At 49.1% G+C, this 23,703-nt stretch overlaps 2 protein-coding genes across 8 annotated transcripts in view; one reads left to right on the top strand and one right to left on the bottom strand.

Annotated features, from left to right (window-relative positions):
- The window catches only part of TMEM175 (transmembrane protein 175), a 35,440-nt gene extending 21,152 nt beyond the window's left edge, over positions 1-14,288 (bottom strand). For all 5 annotated transcript variants that reach the window (XM_074039181.1, XM_074039180.1, XM_005554254.5 and 2 more), the window contains exon 1: positions 14,208-14,288. The gene's annotated coding sequence lies outside the window, so the exon portion shown is untranslated. The remainder of the gene's footprint in view (positions 1-14,207) is intronic.
- Positions 14,289-14,443: 155 nt separating this feature from the next.
- GAK (cyclin G associated kinase) overlaps positions 14,444-23,703 on the top strand; it is an 89,107-nt gene continuing 79,847 nt past the window's right edge. For all 3 annotated transcript variants that reach the window (XM_045391989.2, XM_005554253.4, XM_005554252.4), the window contains exon 1: positions 14,444-14,705. In XM_045391989.2, coding sequence (XP_045247924.2) covers positions 14,561-14,705 — 145 coding nt within the window. In that variant the 5' untranslated portion in view covers positions 14,444-14,560. The remainder of the gene's footprint in view (positions 14,706-23,703) is intronic.

Raw genomic sequence — 23,703 nt, 5'->3', positions numbered from 1 at the left:
GGCCGGCAGGAGTGAGGCGATGGGGAGGGCGGGGACCTGGGGAAAACAGAAACCGAGGCTGGAACAAACAGCGGGGAGAGAGAAGGCGGGGACCTGGGGAAATGGAAACCGAGGCAGGGATGAACAGTGGGGAGTGAGGAGAGTGAGGAGACAGAGAAGGTGGGGACCTGGGGAAACAGAAACCGAGGCCGGCATGTAAACGGACATGTGTGCTTCAGCGACAGTTTAGCAACGGTTAGTAAGGTGCAGTGCCACGTCCTCCAAGGGTCCATTCCTGGAAGTCTCACTGCCACGAGAGGCTGCCTAGGGTCTGCACTGAGGCAACATGTAGTTTTTCCTTTTTTCTTTTTGAGACAGGGTCTTAGTCTGTTGCCCAGGCTGGAGGGCAGTGGCATAATCAAGGCTCACTACAGCCTCGACCTCCTAGGCTCAAGTGATCCTCCCACCTCAGCCTCCTGTGTTGCTGGGACCACAGGCGTGCACCACCACGCCCGGCTAATTTTTGTATTTTTCGTAGAGACGGGGGTTTCATCATGGTGCCCAGGCTGATCTCGAACTCCTGGGCTCAAGCAATCTCCTTGCCTCAGCCTCCCAAAGTGCTTGGATTACAGGCGAGAGCCACCGAGCCAGCCTGGCGTGTTTTAACAATAAAACGAAAACATTCTGACTAGTAAGGGAGAAATCATCAAACCATGACGTAAACTATCAGAACGTTAAAACAGATCTACAAGTATAAAACTATGAAACAAAATGTTAAAACAAAAAAATCAAGTTGCAAAAACATACTATCATACCATTTATGGAAACAATGGACACATACAACAACCATCTATCTTCTTAATTACACACATACACGGTAAGAAATGAAAACCACAAATAAGAACAATGTTCGCCAACTTCCAGGTAGCACTGCATGGACCCAGGCAGGGAGGCGCGGGGAGCAGGTGGGGGCTTTCGCTCGACGCCCAGGAGATTTCTCACCGAGAACACACACAGGCACGTAACCACAGCTAGCCACAATCCAGCAAACTGTTCTATCCTCAAACAGCATCTTTGTGTCCAAGCTTCCCCAACCCCAAGCCCTGCAATCACTGATCTGTTTTCTGTTACTGTAATTTTGCTTCATTTATTTATTTAATTAATTTTTTTGAGACAGAGTCTCGCTCTGTCGCCCAGGCTGGAGTGCACTGGCACGATCGCAGCTCGCTGCAACCTCCGCCTCCTGGGTTCAAGCGATTCTTGTGCCTCAGCCTCCCAAGCAGCTGGGATTACAGGCACCCGCCACCACGTGTGGCTAATATTTGTATTCTTAGTACAGACAGGGTTGCACCATGATTCCCAGGCTGGTCTCGAACTCCTGACTTCAAGTGATCCACCCACCTTGGCCTCCTCAAATGCTGGGATTACAGGTGTGAGCCACTGTGCCTGGCCAATTTTGCCTTTTTCAGAATGTTGTATAAACAGAATCGCACCCTACAGAGATTTTGAGCCTAGCTTCTTTCGAGACCCCTTTGTGGTGCTGGAAGTATCAGTAACACACTTCTTTGGTTGCTGTGTGGTAATTTCACTGCAGACACACCTCAGTTTGTGGATCCACTCACCAGCTGAAAAACATGTGTATTGTTTCATTTTGCACAATTATGAATAAAGCCACTGTATATAAACATTTGCACACAGGCATTTGTGTAAACATGTTTTCATGACTTTTGGGTAAATGCCTTGGAGCAGTTTTGCCGGGCCGTATCATAAGGACACGTTTACTTCATGAGAAACCGCCAGATGATTTGCCGAGGCGGCTGCACCACCTGCATTCCCACCAGCGGGGCATGAGACCTGCACTTGCTCATCTCCTCTGGTACTCGGTTTGGCACGGCTTAGAAAAACAATTCACTGGGCGTGGTGGCTCACGCCTGTAATCTCGGCACTTTGGGAGGCCAAGGCGGGCAGATCACCTGAGGTCAGGAGTTTGAGATCAGCCTGACCATGATGAAACCCCATCTCTACTAAAAATACAAAAATTAGCCAGGCGCGGTGGCTCACGCCTGTAATCCCAGCACTTTGGGAGGCCGAGGCAGGCGGATCACTTGAGGTCAGGAGTTTGAGAACAGCCTGACCAACATGGTAAAACCCCGTCTCTACTAATATAAAAATTAGCTGGGCATGGGGGCGAGTGCCTTTAGTCTCAGCTACTCGGGAGGCTGAGGCAGGAGAATTGCTTAAACCCAGGAGGCGGAGGTTGCAGTGAGCTGGGATTGTGCCACTGCACTCCAGCCTGGGCAACAGAGTGAGACTCCACAGATCACAAGGTCAGGAGTTCGAGACCAGCCTGGCCAACATGGTGAAACCTGATCTCTACTAAAAACACACACAAAAAATAGCCAGGCATGGTGGTGGGCGCTTTTAATCCCAGCTACTTGGGAAGCTGAGGCAGGAGAATTGCTTGATCCCAGAAAGTGGCGGTTGCAGTGAGCTGAGATCGTGCCACTGCACTCCAGGCTGGGCGACAGAGTGAGACTCCATCTAGGAAAAAAAAATAATAGCAATAAAAATCATAATTCAATTAATTTATTTTAGTCATTCTAATAACTTGTGTAGGGGTGTCTCATTGTGGTTTTAATTTGCTATTTCTCTACTGACTCTAGAGACTAGTCAGTCTCTACTGACTAATTTCTCTACTAACTTTCATCTGTACAGCTTTCACAGTGAAGTGTCTTAGAATCTTTGCTCGTTTACTGAGTTGTTTGTGATGTCATTGAGTTTTGAGAGTTCTTTATATTCTAGTTAAAAATCCTGCAAGATATATAATTTGGAAATATTTTCTTGCAGTCTGTGGCTTGTCTTTTCACTCTCTTACCAGTCTTTAGGAGAACAGAAGTTCTGAATTTTGGCTGGGTGCAGTGGCTCACACCTGTAATCCCAGCATTTTGGGAGGCAGAGGCAGGTGGATCACCTGAGGTGAGCAGGGTTTGAGACCAGCTCGGCCAACATGGCAAAACCCCATCTCTACTAAAAATATAAAAATTAGCTGGACGTGGTGGTGTGTGCCTGTAGTCCCAGCAACTCAGGAGGCTGAAGCAAGAGAATCGCTTGAATTTGGGAGGCGAAGGTTGCGGTGAGCTGAGATCACACCACTGTACTCCATCCTGGGTGACAGAATGAGACTCTGTCTCAAAAAGAAAAAAAAAATAGAAAATTCAAGGAACCTATAATGGCCAAAATAATCTTGAAAAAGAACAAAATTGGGAGCACTCACACTTCCTGATTTCAAAACTTAGTACAAAGTTACAGCAGTCAAGACAGCATAAAGACACAGACCAATAGAATATAGTTCAGAAATAAACCCCCACGTTTATGGTTAACTGATTTTGACAAGGATGCCAAGACCACTCAATGGGAAAAGAAAAGTATTTTTCACAAATGGTGTTGGGACAACTGAATATCCACATGCAAATTAATGAATTTGGACTCAACCTAATACACATACAAAAATTAACTTGCAATGGATCAATGACATAAATGTAAGAGTTAAAACTCCATCCTGGCTAACACGGTGAAACCCCATCTCTACTAAAAATACAAAAAAACTAGCCGGGCGAGGTGGCGGGCGCCTGTAGTCCCAGCTACTCGGGAGGCTGAGGCAGGAGAATGGCATAAACCTGGGAGACGGAGCTTGCAGTGAGCTGAGATCCGGCCACTGTACTCCAGCCTGGGTGACAGAGCGAGACTCCGTCTCAAAAAAAAAAAAAAAAAAGAGTTAAAACTACAAAACTCTTACAAGATAATGCTGGAGAAAATCATTTCATGACATTGAGCTTGACAAAATATTCTTTTCTTTTTTCCTCCTTTTTTATAAAAACGTGGGGTCTATGTGGTCCAGGCTGGGCTCAAGCGATTCTCCTGCCTCGGCCTCCCAAGTAGCTGGGATTATAGACATGAGCCACCACGCCTGGCCAAAATTGACTTTTTCTTTAAGCCGTTTTTTTTTTTTTTTTGAGAGGGAGTCTCACTCTGTAGCCCAGGCTGGAGTGCAGTGGCCGGATCTCAGCTCACTGCAAGCTCCGCCTCCCGGGTTCACGCCATTCTCCGGCCTCAGCCTCCCGAGTAGCTGGGACTACAGGCGCCCGTCACCTCGCCCGGCTATTTTTTTGTATTTCTTAGTAGAGACGGGGTTTCACCGTGTTAGCCAGGATGGTCTCGATCTCCTGACCTCGTGATCCGCCCATCTCGGCCTCCCAAAGTGCTGGGATTACAGGCTTGAGCCACCGCGCCCGGCCTAAGCCGTTTTAGGTTTATAGAAAAACTGAGCAGAGGCCAGGCATGGTGGCTCACCTCTGTAATCCCAGTACTTTGGGAGGCCAAGGTGGGCAGATCACCTGATGTCAGGAGTTCAAGACCAGCCTGGCCAGCATGAAACCCCACCTCTACTAAAAATACAAAACTTAGCTGGGTGTGGTGGTATGCATCTGTAATTCCAGCTACTTGGGAGTTTGAGGCAGGAGTACTGCTTGAACCAGGGAGGCAGACGCTGCAGTGAGCCGAGATTACGCCACGGCATTCCGGCCTGAGTGACAGAGTGAGACTCCGTCTCAAGAAAAAAAAGAAAAATTGAGCAGCAAGTACAGAGTTTCACTCTTGTTGCCCAGGCTGGAGTGCAATGGCACGATCTCGGCTCACTGCAACCTCTGCCTCCCGGGTTCAAATGATTCTCCTGCGTCAGCCTCCCGAGTAGCTGGGATTACAGGTGACTGTGCCATAATGCCCAGCTAATTTTTGTATGTTTAGTAGAGATGGGGTTTCACCATATTGGCCAGGATGGTCTTGAACTCTTGACCTTGTGATCTGCCCACCTCGGCCTCCCAAAGTGTTGGGATTACAGGCATGAGCCACCGCACCTGGCCCAGAGTTCTTTTATACACCTTCACATCCCCCCTTCCCCTTTCTCCTATTATTATTATTTTGAGACGGAGTCTCACTCTGTCACCCAGGCTGGAGTGCAGTGGCACAATCTTGGCTCACTGCAACCTCCGACTCCTGGGTTCAAGCGATTCTCCTGCCTCAGCCTCCTGAGTAAATGGGATTACAGGCACACAGCACCATGTCCGGCTAATTTTTGTATTTTTAGTAAAGACGGGGTTTCACCATGTTGGTCAGGCTGGTCTCGAACTCGTGACCTCGTGATCCGCCCACCTTGGCCTCCCAAAATGCTGGGATTACAGGTGTGAGCCACTGTCACCGGCCTCCCTTTCTCCTATTATTAACATCTTACATTACTGTAGCACATTCGACACAATTGACAAGCGAATATTCACACATTACAATTAACCTAAGTCCATAGTTTACATTAGGCTTCACTCTGTGCTGTATTCTATGGGTTTTGACAAATGGAAAATGACTTGTTTTCACCAAAACAGTATCACACAGAATAGTTTAAACACCCTAAAAATCTCTGGTACTCCACCCTCCCTCTTTCTTCCTGAACCTCTAGCAACTACGGTTTTTTTTTTTTTTGAGATCGATTTTCACTCTTGTTGCCCAGGCTGGAGTGCAATGGTGTGATCTCGGCTCACTGCAACCTCCAACTCCCAGGTTCAAGTGATTCTCCTGTCTCAGCATCCTGAGTAGCTGGGATTACAGGCATGTGCCACCATGCCCAGCTAATTTTGTATTTTTAGTAAAGGTGGGGCTTCAACATGTTGGCCAGGCTGGTCTCGAACTCCAGACCTCAGTTGATCCATCCACCTTGGCCTCTGAAAGTGCTGGGATTACAGGTGTGAGCCACTGCGCCCGGCCTACTGCTCTTTTTACTGTCGTCACAATTTTGCCTTTTCTAGAATGTTCTATAGTTAGAATCATACAGTATGGAACCTTTTCAGATTGGCTTCTTTCATTGAGCAATATGCATTTAAGGTTTCTTCAAGTCTTGTTGTTGCTTGATAGCTTATCTTTTTATTATTGAATGACAGCCTATATTATGGATTTATCAGTTTATTTATTCACTGATTGCTCGCATGGACCATTTTCAACAGTGTATTATATAGTTCTTCATATTGATGAAATCCAGTTTATCTGTTTCCTTTATGGATAATGCTTTTGGGGTCATGGCTAAAAATCTCACAGAACATTTCATAGATTTTCTTCCGTAAGTTTTACAGTTGTAGATCTCACATTTAGATTTATGATTTTGAGTTAATTTTTATGTATAATGCTAGGTATGGATTAAGTTTCCTTTTTTTTTTTTTTTTTTTTTTTGAGGTGGAGTCTCACTCTACTGCTCAGGCTGGAGTGCAGTGACACCATCCCAGCTCACTGCAACCTCCGCCTCCTGGGTTTAAGCAATTCTGCTGCCTCAGCCTCCTGAGTAGCTGGGATTACAGGCACTCACCCCCACGCCCAGCTGATTTTTGTATTTTTAGTAGAGATGGGGTTTCACCACGTTGGTCAGGCTGGTCTCGAACTCCTGACCTCAAATGATCTGCCCACCTCGGCCTCCCAAAGTGCTGGGATTACAGGCGTGAGCCACTGCACCCGGCCCAAGGTTTCTTTTTCTCAACACATGAATATCCAATTTTTCCACCATCATTTGTTGAAACAATTACAACAAATTGCACCAAGGTGCAAAACAATGAACTACTTTTGCACCTTTATAAAAAATCAGTTGACCATAGACACCTGTGGGCCAATTTCTGGACTCTTCTATTTACCTACTTAGCTATCTTTATATCAACTCCACACTGTTGCCCAGGCTAGCTTCAAACTCCCAGGCTCAAGGGATCCTCCCGCCTCAACCTGCTGAGTTGCTGTGACTACAGGCACATACCTCTACACCCAGCCACCACAGTTTTGATTACTGTGGCTTCAAGGGTTTAAATTAGGTAACGCAAATCATACAATTTTGTCTTGTCCTTGTTCAAACTTGTATTGGCTATTCTCGCTCCTTTGCAGAGCCAAGTAAATTTTAGAATCTATGTGTCAAATTCTCGTAGTCTGCTGGGAATTTGACTGGTTTACATTGAATCTACAGGTCGAGAACTGCACTGTTGAATCTCTCAGTTTATGAGTATGGCATATCTCTCCATTGATTATGGGCTTTAATTTCTCTCAGCAATTTTTTGTAGTTTTCAGCATATAAGTCTTGCACATCTTCTTTCACATTTATCCCAAGTATTTCAGACTTTTTGATGCTATTGTAAATGTCTCTAATTTCAACTTCCAATATTTATTGCTAGTATGTAGAAATATAATTGATTTTTGCATATTTATCTTGTATCCTGCAACCCTGCTAAACTCACGAGTAGCTCTTTTTATAGATTCTGATTTTTTTTCTTTTTTTTAGAGACCGAGTCTCTGTTGTCCAGGGTGGAGTTGCAGTGGTGCGATTTCAGCTCACTGCAACCTCCATCTCCAAGGTTCAAGTGATTCTCCTGCCTCAGCCTCCAGAGTAGCTGGGATTATAGGCATGTGCCACCACGCCCAGCTAATTTTTGTGTTTTTAGTAGAGACGGGGTTTCACCGTGTTGGCCAGGCTGATCTCAAACTCCTGACCTCAGGTGACCTGCCTGCCTCGGCCTCCCAAAGCGCTGGAATTATAGATGTGAGCCACTGTGCCTGGCCCCGGCCCTCTTTTTCTTGCCTCATCACATTGGCTAGAATTTCTAGTACAATGTTGAACAGAAGTGGTGAGATCAGACAGCCAGCCTTGGCTTGTTCCTGGTCTTAGGGGGAAAACATTCAGTCTTTTATTATTTCGTATGATGCTAGCTACAGGTTGTTTACAGACGCCCTTACTGGGTTGAGGAAGTTTTATTTTACTCCCAGTTTGCTGAATTTTGTTTTTTTTTAAAATCAGTAATGGATGTTGGGTTCTGTCAAATGCTTCTCTGTATCTATTGAGATGATCCATTTTATTTTTTCATTCTCAAGAGTGTGAATTACATTGATACACTTTCAAATGCTAAGCCAACTTTGCCCTCTTGGGATATCCCACTTGGTCATGGTATATTATCCTTTCTGTATATAGTGTTGGATTCAATTTGCTAATCAACGTTTTAAATGCATCTTCGTGTCTATGTTCACAAGAGATATTATCCTGTAGTTTTCTAGTAATGTCTTTGTGGAGTTCTGGTATCAGAATAATGCTGTTAGGAAACATGAGTTGGGAAATAATTCCTTCCTTCAACTTTCTGAGTTTGTATAGAACTGGTATTATTTCTTCCTTCAGTGTTTAGTAGAATTCCCAGTAAAGCTATCTAAGTTTGGAGTCTTTTTTTGAGATCGAGTTTTGCTCTTGTTGTCCAGGTTGGAGTGCAATGGCACAGTCTCAGCTTACTGCAACCTCTACGTCCTGGGTCCAAGTGGTTCTCCTGACTCAGCCTCCCAAGTAGCGGGGATTACAGGCACCTACCACCATGCCGGGTAATTTTTGTATTTTTAGTAGAAATGAGGTTTCACCATGTTGGCCAGGCTGGTCTTGAACTCCTGACCTCAGGTGATCCACCTGCCTCAGCCTCCCAAAGTGCTGGGATTACAGGCATGAGCTACTGTGCCCAGCCAAGTCTGGAGTCTTCTTTAAGGGAAGATTTATCAACTATAAATTCAATACTTTAATAGACATAGAGCTATTTAGGTTGTCTATTTCCTTCTTTTTAAAAAGCATTTAAATTTTTATTTTTTGTAGGTATATAGTAGGTGTATATATTCATGGGGTACATGTTCTGATACAAGCATGCAATGTGTAATAATCACATCACATGAGAATGGGGTACTCATCCCCTCAAAAAAAAAATAAATAAAGATGGTTAGATACCACAAAGTATGTTGCAAGGCCTTAACTGTATGCATGTCAGGGCCTCTTTCATCGTTTCATATAATACATTTTCTTTTGAGACAAAGTCCCACTCTGTCGCCAGATTGGAGTGCAGTGGCTCAATCTCGGCCCACTGCAACCTCCGACTCCCTGGTTCAAGTGATTCTCCTCCCTCAGCCTCCCAAGTAGCAGGGATTTCAGGCAGACGTCACCATGCACAGCTAATTTTTGTGTGTGTTTTTTTTTAGTAGAGACGGCGTTTCACCATCTTGGCCAGGATGGTCTCAATCTCCTGACCTTGTGATCCACCTGCCTTGGCCTCCCAAAGTGCTGGGATTACAGGCATGAGCCACTGTGCCCGGCCCAACACAATTTCTTCTTAAATGAGCTTAAGTGGTTTATGCTTTCCAGGAATTTGTTCATTTAGTGTAAGCTGCTGAATTTGTTGGCCTAAAGTTCTTAATAATAGTCCCTGCTTATCCTTTCAGTAGTGATGTCATCTCTCATTCCTCATATTGGTAATTCGTGTCTTGTCTTTTTCTTGTTCAATCTGGCCAAAGATTTTTCAATTTTATTAATCTCAAAGAATCAGCTTTTGGTTTCCCTGATTTTCTTTATTGCTTTTGTTATCTATTTTTTTGAATTCCACTCTGATACTTATTATCTGCCTTCTTATATTCACTTTGGGTTTCACTTCCTCTTACTTTTCTATTTTTTTTGTGTGTGTGTGACAGAGTCTCAGCTTGCTGCAATCTCCACCTCCCGGGTTCAAGTGATTCTCCTGCCTCAGGCTTCCAAGTAGCCGGAACTACAGGCGTGCACTGCCACACCCAGCTAATTTTTGTGTTTTTAGTACAGATGGGGTTTCACCATGTTGGCCAGGCTGGTCTCAGACTTCCGACCTCAGGTGATCGGCCCACCTTGGCCTGCCAAAGTGAGCCACCGTGCCCGGCCTACTTTTCTAGTTTCTTAAGGTGACTGCTGAGGTCACTGATTTGAGATCTATCTTTTAATACTGTTTTAGCTGCATCCCACCAGTTTTAAATGCTGCATTTTCATTTTCATCCTGTTCAAAATACTTTCTAATTTCCTTTTTGATTTCTTCTTTGAACCATGAGTTATTTATCTATTTATTTATTTATTTTTATTTATCTTTTTTTTTTTCTGAGACGGAGTCTCGCTCTGTCGCCCTGGCTGGGGTGCAGTGGCTGGATCTCAGCTCACTGCAAGCTCCGCCTCTCGGGTTTACGTCATTCTCCTGCTTCAGCCTCCCGAGTAGCTGGGACTACAGGCGACTGCCACCTCGCCCGGCTAGTTTTTTTTTTGTATTTTTTTTAGTAGAGACGGGGTTTCACTGTGTTAGCCAGGATGGTCTCGATCTCCTGACCTCGTGATCCCACCATCTCGGCCTCCCAAAGTGCTGGGATTACAGGCTTGAGCCACCGCGCCTGGCCTATTTATTTTGAGACGGAGTCTCGCTCTGTCGCCCAGGCTGGAGTGCAGTAGGGCAATCTCGGCTCACTGCAAGCTCCGCCTCCAGGGTTCACGCCATTCTCCTGCCTCAGCCTCCCAAGTAGCTGGGACTACAGGCGCCCACCGCCACACCAGGCTAATTTTTTGCATTTTTAGTAGAGATGGGGTTTCACTGTGTTAGCCAGGATGGTCTCGATCTCCTGACCTTGTGATCCACCTGCCTCGGCCTCCCAAAGTGCTGGGATTATAGGCATGAGCCACCGCGCCTGGCTACCATGAGTTATTTAAAAATGAGTTTAAAAAATATACAAAAACCAAAAGTGAGTTATTCAGTTTCCAAATATTGAAAGGATTTTCCAATCCGTTACTAATTTCTACTTTAATATTCAATATCATTCTGGTCAGCTAACATACTTGTTTCATAGACCAGAATATGATCAGGTTCAGTTAATGTTTTAATGTACTTGAAAAATTGTGTATTCTGCTGTTATTGTGGGGATTGTTCCATAAACATTCATTAGGTCAAGTTGACTGACAGTCATGTTCAAGTCTCCTATATCCTTAGTGATTTTCTGGGTATCTATCCATTTATTCTCTATTTATTGAGAAAGAATATTCTCCAACTACATCAATCTCCAACTACAATTGTGATATTTCTCTCTCCTTGGAGCTATTAGTTTATGCTTTGTGTATTTTAGAGCTTTGTTATTAGGTACGTAAATGTTTAAGATCATCAAGTCTTTTTGATGAATTCATCCCTTCATCATTATAAAATGATCCTCTTAATCTCTTGTAATCCTCTTTGCTATGAAATTTTGGAAATCAGGTATGGGGATTAAGACTATAAATTCAGTTTTGGATATATACATGTTTATATATGTAGCGGTATCTCAGAACAAACATCCGAGAGTTTACATGAGATACGGAGACAGATATTCAGGTTAAGATGGTATTACTACAGCATCTACTTCAACGCCGATAAATAAAGGTGCTCCAGAAATATTTGTAAGATAAGTAGTCCGACTCTGGTTTCCAAAGTGATGACAAGGTTTAGAAATGTCCAGCCAATCCCAGGTCATGCCAGTGTAAGTTCATGGCCTCCAAATGAGTGCTTGAACGCTATCATGCTTTCTAGTTATTCGCTAGGTTTTTCATAATAGCTATTTTAGATCTTTTTGACACTGCTTAAATCTTGGGATTCCTACTTCCCCTCTCACTTTCAGTTGAAGCTTTTCTTTCCTCATTCCCAATGAAAACAGAAGCCATTAGAGAATTCCTTCACGTTTACTCCAATAAATACATAAGGTCACCTGCAACTGCAGCCCATTTTTCTCCCTAAGTGTTTTTCCTATGTCCAAAGCAAGTATCTCTACCTATGCTTTGGATGCCATTCCCCTCCTATGTTGTAAGAGATAGAAGATATCTCATTAAGATAGAATTATCTTATTATTCCTCTTTTTTCTGTACCAGCAAACCTTCTCTCCCTTCCATCAGCTTTAGGCTGCTCAAGAATCTCTCCTCTTAAAACATCTCATCATCCTTCTAGCTCTCTAAGCTAAGGATGCTGAATTTGTTGGCCTAAAGTTGTTCATATTCTCCTCCACAGACAAATGTCTTATCTCCACTTGCCATCTCTACCTCATCATCTCTTCATTCCTCTACTATGGTGATATGTAGCTTCCACCTCATTACTCCAGTGAAGCTATTCTTGGTGAGATCACCAGTGATCCGTTGTGAATAAATCAACATGTATCTTCCATTTCTTTTTCTACTTGACTTTTAAGCAGCATTCGACACAGCTGCATTCTCTGCCCTGCACATCCTCGTTCCTTGGCTCTGTGACAACACTCTCTTGGTTTTCTTCCTCCTTCACTGGCTGCCCTTTCTCCACAAGCTGTCTATTCTCTGAAGATTCTAACTTCTTTATGTCTAGTACGCCATCTCTGTTGGTCCTCTCTTCAGCTCCTACAGCCAACTGCCACCTCTATGTTGAGGATGCCCAGATGTTTGTCTCCAGCGGGAATCTTTCCCGATCTCTCAGTCCTTCTATTCCACAGTCCACCAGACAAATGCACTGGCTGGAAAAGCCAGAACTTGTATTGAATTTTAACCGTATCACTTGTTGACCCTGGCCAAGTAATGGCATTGTTGAGCATATTTTCTCATCCCAAAAATAAAGGGGGTTAATTATATTGCGCTTTCTTCACAAAGATGTTTTAGGACCATTACAGTGAACCGTTACAGAAAAGGATGTTGCAAGCAATGAATCAGTGCATAAGCTAAGCTATTGCTACTGTTATTTTTGTTATATGTATTTTTTTTTTTTTTTTTTTGAGACGGAGTCTCGCTCTGTCGCCCAGCCCAGGCTGGAGTGCAGTGGCGCAATCTCGGCTCACTGCAAGCTCCGCCTCCCGGGTTCACGCCATTCTTCTGCCTCAGCCTCCCGAGTAGCTGGGACTACAGGCGCCCACAACCGCACCCGGCTAATTTTTTGTAATTTTTAGTAGAGACGGGGTTTCACCGTGGTCTCGATCTCCTGACCTTGTGATCCGCCCGCATCGGCCTCCCAAAGTGCTGGGATTACAGGCGTGAGCCACCGCGCCCGGCCTATTTTTGTTATATGTATTTTTAAAGATCTCATCTGGCTACATGTAACACTTCATTCCATAAAATAGGTAAGTGTTCCAGTGAGCTCAGTCTATTATCTTTTAATGATAAAGATAACAGATGTTAGCTTCTGGGACGGCTAAGAGGCTGATTTGAGCTTTAGAATCCATTTTTGAGTTTGAGAACAAATAACTCTATGGAAAGGGTTGCAACCTCAAATGACTATAGGAACCAGGCAGGTAACATACGTGAGCCAATCTGGTCAGGCAAACGACTGTGTCTTACCTGGAGGGACCGCTCTAGGTAACTGGTAACACACATCATTTGGGGTCCAATATTGACAGGTTTGATTTTTCCACATAAATGATGATGATTTTTTTTTTTTTTTTTTTTGAGGCGGAGTCTCAGGCTGGAGTGCAGTGGCGCCCACCTCCTGGGTTCAAGCGATTCTCCTGCCTCAGTCTCCCGAGTAGCTGGGATTACAGGCACCTGCCACCACGCTCAGCTAATTTTTGTATTTTTAGTAGAGACGGGGTTTCACCATGTTGACCAGGCTGGTCTGAAACTCCTGACCTCAGGTGATCCGCCCGCCTCGGCCTCCCAAAGTACCGGGATTACAGGCGCGAGCCACAGCGCCTGGCATCGGTCTTTAAATGACAGCAACTAATTCACCTCCTGCTACCCACTCCCAACCCCCAAATACTGTGTGGGCCAGAAACTAAAAATGCACTGTCTGTGAGCCATTTCCTCATTATCCTAGAAGGAACGTCACCTTTTCATCTCCAAATGGTTGGGCATTATGAACCCTTCCAAGTGGTTCATGAGGACTTGCTTTTGCCTTGGAAAATGTCAGGGTGCGAACGAACCTTGAGGGTCACAGGGCAGTCTGTGCAGTGTTGTGGTTGCCCAGGACGAAGGTTTTCTAGCCCACAGCTCCCACTATTGGTCACTCTCCCGCCCAGACCCTGGCCTTCTCCTCGGAAGACAAGGCAGTGCAGCAGCGTTTCCCTTGCAAACTGCTTGCCTGGCTGCTGGGAGGGGGCTGCCAAGCTTAGTCGCTAAGCGTCACAGGAAACTCCGACCTCCATGAGACAAAAAGCAAGTATTTATTGATAGCTTAACGCACGCTAACTCCTTGCTCCTTAGCCAACTGAGAGAAAAATTCGCGAACCCATTCGCAAACGCGGCGCTAACGGCAAACGGGAGGCTGACTCCACCCAGAGGTAGGCGAAGCGCTTAAATCGAAGACACATGAGAAGGAGCCTCCCACAAAACAGACCATGTGGGGAACGGTACCGGGAGTTGGGCTGGGGCGCTGAACTACCTGGGCGGGAATCGCCGCGGCGACCGCTCCGCGCGCCTCCTCTGGAGTCAGCCCGGCCGGGAGCCTGATAACCGGAAGTTCGTCACAAGCCTGGCGACGCCGCGCACGCGCTGTCTCCGTCAGACCTCCGCGCCGGAGCGCGCAGCCAGGAAGCGAGGCCGCGGCGAAGGGGACGGGGCTGGGCCCCGACGCCGCCTGACGCGACGCGTCCTCACGCGCGAGTACGTCACGGCGTCGGGGCGGAAGATGGTGCAGCTCCTGGCCGGCGGTTACTGAGCTGACCCGGACGGCGAGGGAGCGGGAGCCCGAGCCCGACCACTCCGGCTGCCGCGGGGTGCGGCGCAGCCACCGCCATGTCGCTGCTGCAGTCGGCGCTCGACTTCTTGGCGGGTCCAGGCTCCCTGGGCGGTGCTTCCGGCCGCGACCAGAGTGATTTCGTGGGGCAGACGGTGGAACTGGGCGAGCTGCGGCTGCGGGTGCGGCGGGTCCTGGCCGAAGGTGAGGCCCCGGGTCGGCAGCGCGGGTGCGGCTGCGGAGTGTTGTCTCCGGGACGCTGGGGGCAGCGTCAGCTTGGAGTGGAAGGGCGTGGGTTAGGGGTCCCAGCGTGGGTTGTGGGTCAGGGTCGGCCAGGGGAGGGTCTCTGCCGAGGGCGTGGGTCAGGGCCAGGCGAGGGTCACAGTGGGGGGCCCCGTAGGTCAGTGCCTGCTGGCGGTGATTGAGGAGGGCGAGGCTGGGGCCGGGGTACTTTCTTGTGATAGGAGTAGGGTCAAGTTGGAGCAAGGCCTGGGGCTTGGGGAACCTCCCAGGGTGGGTGGGCGAAGATGTTAGGGTGAGGTGGGGGATGGTGGCAGGCAGGGAGCTTGGGTGGGAGCCTACAGCGGAGGCTGAGGGAGGGTGCTGGAAGGCCGACAGCTGGAGTCAGAAGGTGAGCGGTGCAGGAGGGGGTTTAAGCCTTGGTCTTTTGCCGGACATCTAGGGTTATTGAGCAGGCAGGGACAGGACTGGACTTTGGAGGTTAGGGCTCATTCTTCTACAGTTCAGGGAACTTGACAGTAGGTGGATGCACACGTGTTGCAGGTAGTTGCGGTCGTAGCCTGGGGGGTGGGGGGTTGGCTGAGGGTAGACAGGGCTCTGTCTAGTGATCCCCGTTGCTCTTCGTAACACCTCAGTGTTTCTCTTCCCGGTGAACATCTACTCGTGTGATTCTGTGTGTGGTACAGGAAACAGAGCCAGTAGTTGCGACCTATATAGAATTTGCAGAGTGGACAGGTCACTCGGCTTAAGTCCTCTTGAGTCAGTCTTGTCTCTGCCTGCCATTTCTAGCTGCCTGAACGTCCTCTCCGTTCACACGGAATCGATCTCCAGTGTCAGTGAGTCCCCTTCTTTGTTGTGGATTTTCCTTCCATTTTTTGTCCAGTGGTGCCTGGAGGTGTGTCACGTTTCACTGGCTGTGAAGTTTGTTGGCTAAACATGGTTGACTTCGGTGCGGAAGCGTGACTCTATTCTGCTGTATTGGCACAGGGCAAGGGAGTGAAGTGACACAAAAGCCCTCACCCTCACCAGCTCCGTGGTACCTCTCAGGGCTGGAGGGTTAGCCTGTCCAGGTGCCTGCCCTGTGACCAGATGGGAAACTATCCCAGACTTCTGATTATCACAGAATGTCTGCGGAGACATTTTGACTGCAGCGTTGTCACACACTTTGTCTCCGTTGTGGTCAAAACCAAACAGATTTTGGGTACAATTTGGTCAGCTCCAAGCTCTTCTTTCAGAGGTGGGGGCTGAAGTGTGATCCTCTTTCACATCCTCTGTTAGAAACAGATTTCTCTCAGATCAGCTCATTTATTCTGAAAATACTAGGTGGTTATCTTCATTCTTTAAGAAATTCATAGCGGACAGGACTTGGTTTCTGGAACCTCAGACCGGTGCTCAAGCGGTGGAGAGACAGAGGCAGCATAGGGACGGATCCTTGGCGGTGGGATCCTTGGGGTGGTACACACAGTATGAGCTCTGGGAAGGAGTCAAGCAGAAGATGGCACGGATCAGGGTTTGAGGGATGGAGAATGCACCCTCACTGGGGCCCAGAGAGGAAGATTCGTGTAAAGAAAGAAGCCTGTGGGTCACTTAGCACCCAGGAAGAAGAACAAGGAAATGTGGGCGGCCGCTGAGGTTTTGCAAAGGAGCTTGTTTCCCTTTGCTATCTAGGCGAGTCAGGAGATAAAAATAACCAATGCAATTAGGAGCTGTAGATTTCCTCCTTGTGAGCTTAATAGGTGGCCTGCAGCCTCCTAAGTTCTTTGAAGTCTCTTTGAACTGAAACAGGGTGTGAAAGCTGAATTAAGTATTTTGTATAAACATACTTAAATAAGTTTTGTCTGGACAGCAACCTTAGAACATAGGCTATGGGAGTTCAGGCTGTCTTGTGTAAACTTGGCGATGGCCCGTGATCTGAACCCTTGAGTACAGATGTTTATGATTCCAGAATTTTTCAGGTTTCAGAATGATCATTGCGGCATATAACCTGCATATCATGGGATGTTCCCAGAGAACTTGGGAAAGTATTCTGTAATTGAATACATTAATGTTTCTGTAATTAAATGACTAAATATTCTCACTGTGGGATAAAGTCTGTGATTAGCTCCGTATCAGTTCATGTCAGGTTTTATCCCAAATGAGGTTATGATAGACTAGGATTTGCTGTCAAGTGAGTTAGGAAAAAACGGTTTTCTTAGCTTTTAGGAATTTGGACTTGTGTGAATGGGTTTTTAGGTAGAACTGTGGAACCAGATAGCTTTCAAATTTCTTCAAATTTGTTCTGTCATCTTCCTTTTTTTTTTTCTTTAAGAGACAAGGTCTTGCTGTTACTCAGGATGGATTTGAACTGGGCTCTGGATCTTCCTGCCTCGGCCTCCCGAGTGGCTGGGATTACAGGCATGTGCCGTTTCCCACCTGGCTAGTCTTCACTTTTTTAAAAGGCAGATTATCAGGAGCACCAACCGTGTCAGAGATGCCCAGGGCAGGTGTATGCTGTGTGTTCTTTGTTTTGGGTTCTGCGTGCCGTTGCTTTTGAAATGGAGCCTGCCGTGCCCTGACTGCAGGGAAATCCACCTTCCCTGTGTGGCTGACTTGAACTCAGTGTTACTGCTAGTGAGGTAAATTGAGGCAGAAAATGAAAACGATGCTGCACAGTTGTCGTGTGGTTTAAGCGTGACTCGCCTCGTGCGTTTGGTTGGGTGTTGCATGTAATTTCTGCCAGCCAGCAGCCCTTGTGTGCCATGCTCGGTATTAGCTGAGTGGCTGGGCCCGCTCAGGAGCCTTGGGGGTCAAGCTCTGGCCTAAGGAATGGGGAGGGCACAGCCTACTCGCACCCCCAGGGCCACTTGTTTGTGATCCTGGCTTTTCACCCTTCTTCCTCTTTGACATGGCTTTTGGAGGCTTCCTCCCTTCACTTATGTAGAATTCTGGACTGGGTAAGGGCACTGGGAATATTTAGTACTGACAGTTGCAGAATTGTGTGGTACAGACAAGACTCTTGGCCGCACGTTTCAGAAACCCTCCCAGGTGGGCTCAGTGGCGGGGAGGCCCCATGTTTCCAAGGTGGGCTCGGTGGTGGGGGGAGGCCACATGCTGGCCCTGCGTGTCCTCTGCAGGGTACACTTGAGATCATTTTCTTTTATTGGAAAGAGTCTGGCTCTGTTGCCCAGGCTGAGTGCAGTGGAACGATCACGACTCACTGCGGCCTTGAACTCCTGGGCCCACGTGATCCCCCGGCCTTGGCCTCCCAGAGTGCTGGTATGACAGGTATGAGCTAATGTGTCCAGTCTTAGACAGATCTTAAAAGTAGATAGACCTGGCCGGGCACAATGGCTCATGCCTGTAATCCCAGCACTTTGGAGGCAGAGGTGGGCAGATCACCTGAGGTCAGGAGTTCGAAACCAGCCTGGCCAACATTCCAAAACCCCATATCTACTAAAAATACAAAAATTAGCTGGACGTGGTGGCGTGTGCCTGTAGTCCTGCTACTCAAGAGGCTGAAGCAGGAGAATCACTTGAACCCGGGAGGCGGAGGCTGCAGTGAGCCGAGATCGCGCCATTGGACTCCAAGCCTGGGCGACAGAGCGAGACTCTATTTCAAAAAAAAAAAAAGACCCTTAGGTTGCTGTGGCGAGCCAGCCTTGTAGCACACCCTCTTCCCACATAGGACTTGGGACTGAGGGCACCAGCCTCTGAAGCTCTGTGCTGTTCTCCTGGCCACCAAGGTTCTGTCATCCTTGCTTCTTTGTACCTCTGCTGGACCCAGAGCCTGAAGTGCGGGGGCTGCACTCACCCAGGGAGGGGTGCGGGGCAGTGCAGAGCGCAGGTAACCAGGGACGGGTGCAGGGCAGTGCGGAGCGCAGGCAACCAGGGACGGTTGCGGGAGGGTGCAGAGCGCAGGTAACCAGGGACGGGTGCGGGGCAGTGCAGAGCGCAGGTAACCAGGGACGGTTGCGGGAGGGTGCAGAGCGCAGGTAACCAGGGACGGGTGCAGGGCAGTGCGGAGCGCAGGCAACCAGGGACGGTTGCGGGAGGGTGCAGAGCGCAGGTAACCAGGGACGGGTGCGGGGCAGTGCAGAGCGCAGGCAACCAGGGACGGTTGCGGGAGGGTGCAGAGCGCAGGTAACCAGGGAGGGGTGCGGGGCAGTGCGGAGCGCAGGCAACCAGGGACGGTTGCGGGAGGGTGCAGAGCGCAGGTAACCAGGGAGGGGTGCGGGGCAGTGCAGAGCGCAGGTAACCAGGGACGGGTGCAGGGCAGTGCGGAGCGCAGGCAACCAGGGACGGTTGCGGGAGGGTGCAGAGCGCAGGTAACCAGGGAGGGGTGCGGGGCAGTGCGGAGCGCAGGCAACCAGGGACGGTTGTGGGAGGGTGCAGAGGTTGCGGGAGGGTGTAGAGCGCAGGTAACCAGGGAGGGGTGCGGGGTGGTGCAGAGCGCAGGTGAGCAGGGAGGGGTGCGGGGCAGTGCGGAGCGCAGGCAACCAGGGACGGTTGCCGGAGGGTGCAGAGGTTGCGGGAGGGTGCAGAGCGCAGGTAACCAGGGAGGGGTGCGGGGCGGTGCAGAGTTCAGGTAGACGGGTGTGGGGCAGTGCAGAGCGCAGGTGAGCCGGGAGGGGTGCGGGGCAGTGCAGAGCGCAGGTAACCAGGGTCTCTGGGGCTTGGGTAGTTGGTTCTAGGTCATCAGGCCTGTGAGGTTCATATTCTGCCACGTGAGTAGCTGCCCTCTCATGGCCTTCCCCATCACAGAGTGGCTGCCCTCTTGCGGCTCTCCTCATACCCCCTTCACTTCCAGGTTGACAGCTTGATCATGAACCTTTGTCTACTTTGACTAGTTCCCAGTGTGAAATAGAAATGGTCAGAACCACCATGGCAACATTTAGGGGCTGTTAGTATTTGCCGAGCTCAGTCTGTAGTGCTTTATGTGGATTGTGTGTGCGGAGACCAGCTCTGTCGGGGAGACCCTAACCCAGCGGTGCTAGAGGAATTAAAGACACACACACAGAAATATAGAGGTGTGAAGTGGGAAATCAGGGGTCTCACAGCCTTCAGAGCTGAGAGCCCCGAACAGAGATTTACCCACGTATTTATTAACAGCAAGCCAGTCATTAGCGTTGTTTCTATAGATACTAAATTAACTAAAAGTATCCCTTATGGGAAATGAAGGGATGGGCTGAATTAAAGGAATAGGTTGGGCTAGTGAACTCCAGCAGGAGCATGTCCTTAAGGCACAGATCGCTCATGGTATTGTTTGTGGCTTAAGAATGCCTTTAAACGGTTTTCTGTCCCGGGTGGGCCAGGTGTTCCTTGCTCTCATTCTGGTAAACCCACAACCTTCCAGCGTGGGCATTATGTCCATTACGAACATGTCACAGTGCTGCAGAGATTTTGTTTATGGCCAGTTTTGGGGCCAGTTTATGGCCAGATTTTGGGGGGCTTGTTCCCAACAATGTGGTCCTCACAGTAGCCCTGGAAAGTGGGTACTGTAATTACCCCCATCTTGCAGAAGAGAAAAGTGAGATTACTTTTCTCTTCTGCAAAAAGTGAGATTAGCAAGTGACTAATTTGTGGAGATTAGTCACTTGCCAGAGGTGGAGTTGTGAAGTGGGGGCTTGGAGCCCGAGGGAGGTGTCCTTAGGGCCCTGCCCGCCCCCCGCTGGTCTGCGCGTTGTGCCCTGCAGGAGATGTCTGAGCAGCTAAGGTAGCAGAGGCTGCTGGGGCGGAGTGTGACAGGCTGCGGCCGACCTAACCCTTGGCAGGAACAAGGCTGTGTTACTTCCGTGGTTTCTGTCTGTGACATACGGGGACATCACTGTCGGGGAGGACCCTCAGCTGAATTAGCCGTTCAGGGACATCACTGTCGGGGAGGACCCCCTGGGGTGAGTTAGCCGTTCAGGGAGGTCACTGTCGGGGAGGACCCCTCAGCTGAATTAGCCGTTCAGGGAGGTCACTGTCGGGGAGGACCCCCTCAGCTGAATTAGCCGTTCAGGGAGGTCACTGTCGGGGAGGACCCCTCAGCTGAATTAGCCGTTCAGGGAGGTCACTGTCGGGGAGGACCCCCTGGTAACTCAGTCACCCCCTGAGTTAGCCATTCAGGGAGGTCACTCTCGGGGGGGGGGGGGGTGGGGAGGAACCCCTGGGGTGAAATAGCTGTTCGGGGAGGACCCTGTCCGGGAGGACCCCCTGGGGTGAATTCGCCCTTTGGGGAGGTCACTGTGGGGAGAGGACCCCCTGGGATGAGTTAGCCGTTCAGGGAGGTCACTGTCGGGGAGGACCCCCTGGGATGAGTTAGCCGTTCAGGGAGGTCACTGTCGGGGAGGACCCCCTGGGATGAGTTAGCCGTTCAGGGAGGTCACTGTCGGGGAGGACCCCCTGGGATAGCCATTCAGGGAGGTCACTGTGGGGAGAGGACCCCCTGGGGTGAATTCGCCCTTTGGGGAGGTCACTGTCAGGGAGGACCCCCTGGGGTGAGTTAGCTGTTCAGGGAGGTCACTGTGGGAAAGGACCCCCTGGAGTGGGCTCACCACTGGGGGAGGTGATGGTTGGGCTGGGCCGCTCCCCATTCCTCCTGCTGCGCTCCGTGGACTCCTGGTGAGTCGCACATGGTTGTGTCTGCGTGGGCACGCATCCCTGTGTCCCAGTCCATCCATGCTCCTGTAACAATATCGTATGCTGGGGGCCTGTGAACCACAGACGTTGATTCCTCACGGCTCTGCAGGCTGGAAGTCCAGGCACAAGGCGCCGGCAGATCTGGTGTCTGGTGAGGGTCCAGCACCTTCTTGCTGTGTCCTCACAGGGCGAAAGCGGTGAGGGAGTGCTCTCTGGGGCTTCCTTTATTAGGGCAGTAATCCCAGTCCTGAGGGCTCCACCTTCATGGCCTAATCACCCCCAAGGAGGCCCCACCTCCTAACACCATCACTTTGGGTATTAGGATTTCACACAGGAATTTTGGAAGGGACACATTCACTCTGTAGTGTGGTGAATTATGTGTGTATTGAAAGTGTTGGTGTGTAGTATTTTGTTAGAAAAGTGTCTTTCTTAAAAGCAGCCAAGTTGATTAAAAAAGATACTCAGATCTGCCTGTAGTGGTCCTGTGCTGACCTCACTGTCCCCCGGCACTCTGCACTGTCCCCAGCGTGCCCCGTGCATCCTACACCCATCCTGGTGAGAGGCGTCCTCAGCCCCTTGCATGGACGCTGGTGGCTGTGTGGGGGAAGGTTGCCCAGCTCTGCTCATGGGGCCTGCAAGCTGCTCGGGGGCAGCAGACTCTAGCGTCCCGAGTCCTTGGAGTGTCCCCTGGGTGTTGGTTTTATTTGGGAATTTTGATGGGATTAGAAAGTATCAAGCTTTGATTTGTGCCTTTCTGAGTAGTGAGTTTGATAACGCTTGTTTGCTGCTCAACCTCCCCTTCTGGCTTTGCACATTCATATCCTGTGCCTGTTATTTTTTTATTTTTATTTTTTTTGAGATGGAGTCTTGCTCTGTTGCCCAGGCTGGAGTGCAGTGGTGTAATCTCAGCTCACAGCAACCTCCTCCTCCTAGGTTCAAGAGATTCTCGTGTCTTAACCTCCCAAGTAGCTGGGATTACAGGCACGTGCCACTATACCAGGCTAATTTTTGTTTTTTGTTTTTTGTTTTTGAGACGGAGTCTCGCTCTGTCGCCCAGGCTGGAGTGCAGTGGCGTGATCTCGGCTCACTGCAAGCTCCGCCTCCCGGGTTCACGCCATTCTCCTGCCTCAGCCTCCTGTAATTTTTGTATTTTTAATAGAGACAGGGTTTCACCATATTGGCCAGGCTGGCCTCGAACTCCTGACTTCAGGTGATCTGCCTTCCTTGGCCCCCCAAAGTGCTGGGATTGCAGGCAGGAGCCGCTGCCCCCGGCCTGTTTTTCTTTTAGTTAAAGAAATTTAAATTATTATGGACATAACACTAAAATATGTTGAATTTAAGTGCTTTGACAAGTGCTTTTCCCTGCGTAGCTAAAACACCTGTTGCAATGGAGGACAGTCAAGTTGCTCCAGAAACTTCTTGCGCCCCGTTCCAGTCATCCTTCCCTCACCTGGCCAGGTGAGCCCTTGCTCCTGGCTTCGGCTCACCATGACTGGTTTTGCTGTCATGACCATTGTGAATGTCAAATCCTACCCTGTGTGCTTTTCTGGCTGGCTGCTTTTCTTGACGTTCGTAGTTTTGAAGTTTCCTTGTGATGTTTGTATCAGAAATGTGTTCCGTTTATTGCTGAGTTGGATTCAGTTTGTGTGGATGTACCACAGCTTTTAAATCCACTCACTTGTTGATAGATGCTTGGGTTTCCATTTTGGGCTATTGTAATAGTCCGTTCTCACACTGCATAAAGAAATACCTGAGATTGGGTGATTTGTGAGGAAAAGAGGTGTAATTGGGTCACTGTTCCTCAGGCTGTATGGGAAGCATGGCTTGGGAGGCCTCAGGAGACTCTCAGTCCTGGTGGAAGGCAAAGGGGAGGCAGGGAAGAGAGTGAGGGGGAGGTGCCGCACTTTCAGGCAACCAGATCTCACAGGAGAGCACCCACTATCCTGAGAGCAGCCCCCGGGGTGGCGGGGGAACGCCACCCTCATGACCCAATCAGATCTCACTATCCTGAGAGCAGCCCCCGCCCCAACTCCGTCCTCATGACCCAATCAGATCTCACTATCCCGAGGCAGCACCCCCCCCAACTCTGTCCTCATGACCCAACCAGATCTCACTATCCTGAGAGCAGCCCCCCCGGCGGGTGTGTGGGGAGGACTCCCTCCCCAGTGTCTAACCAGATCTCACAGGAGAGCACCCACTATCCTGAGAGCAGCCCCCGGGGTGGCGGGGGAACGCCACCCTCATGACCCAATCAGATCTCACTATCCTGAGAGCAGCCCCCGCCCCAACTCCGTCCTCATGACCCAATCAGATCTCACTATCCCGAGGCAGCACCCCCCCCAACTCCGTCCTCTTGACCCAA

The sequence above is a fragment of the Macaca fascicularis genome, chromosome 5, assembly GCF_037993035.2.
Source record: "Macaca fascicularis isolate 582-1 chromosome 5, T2T-MFA8v1.1".
NCBI lineage: Eukaryota > Metazoa > Chordata > Mammalia > Primates > Cercopithecidae > Macaca > Macaca fascicularis.
The sequence above is the reverse complement of the archived record's forward strand: the minus strand, read 5'-3'. Positions and strand labels throughout refer to the sequence as shown.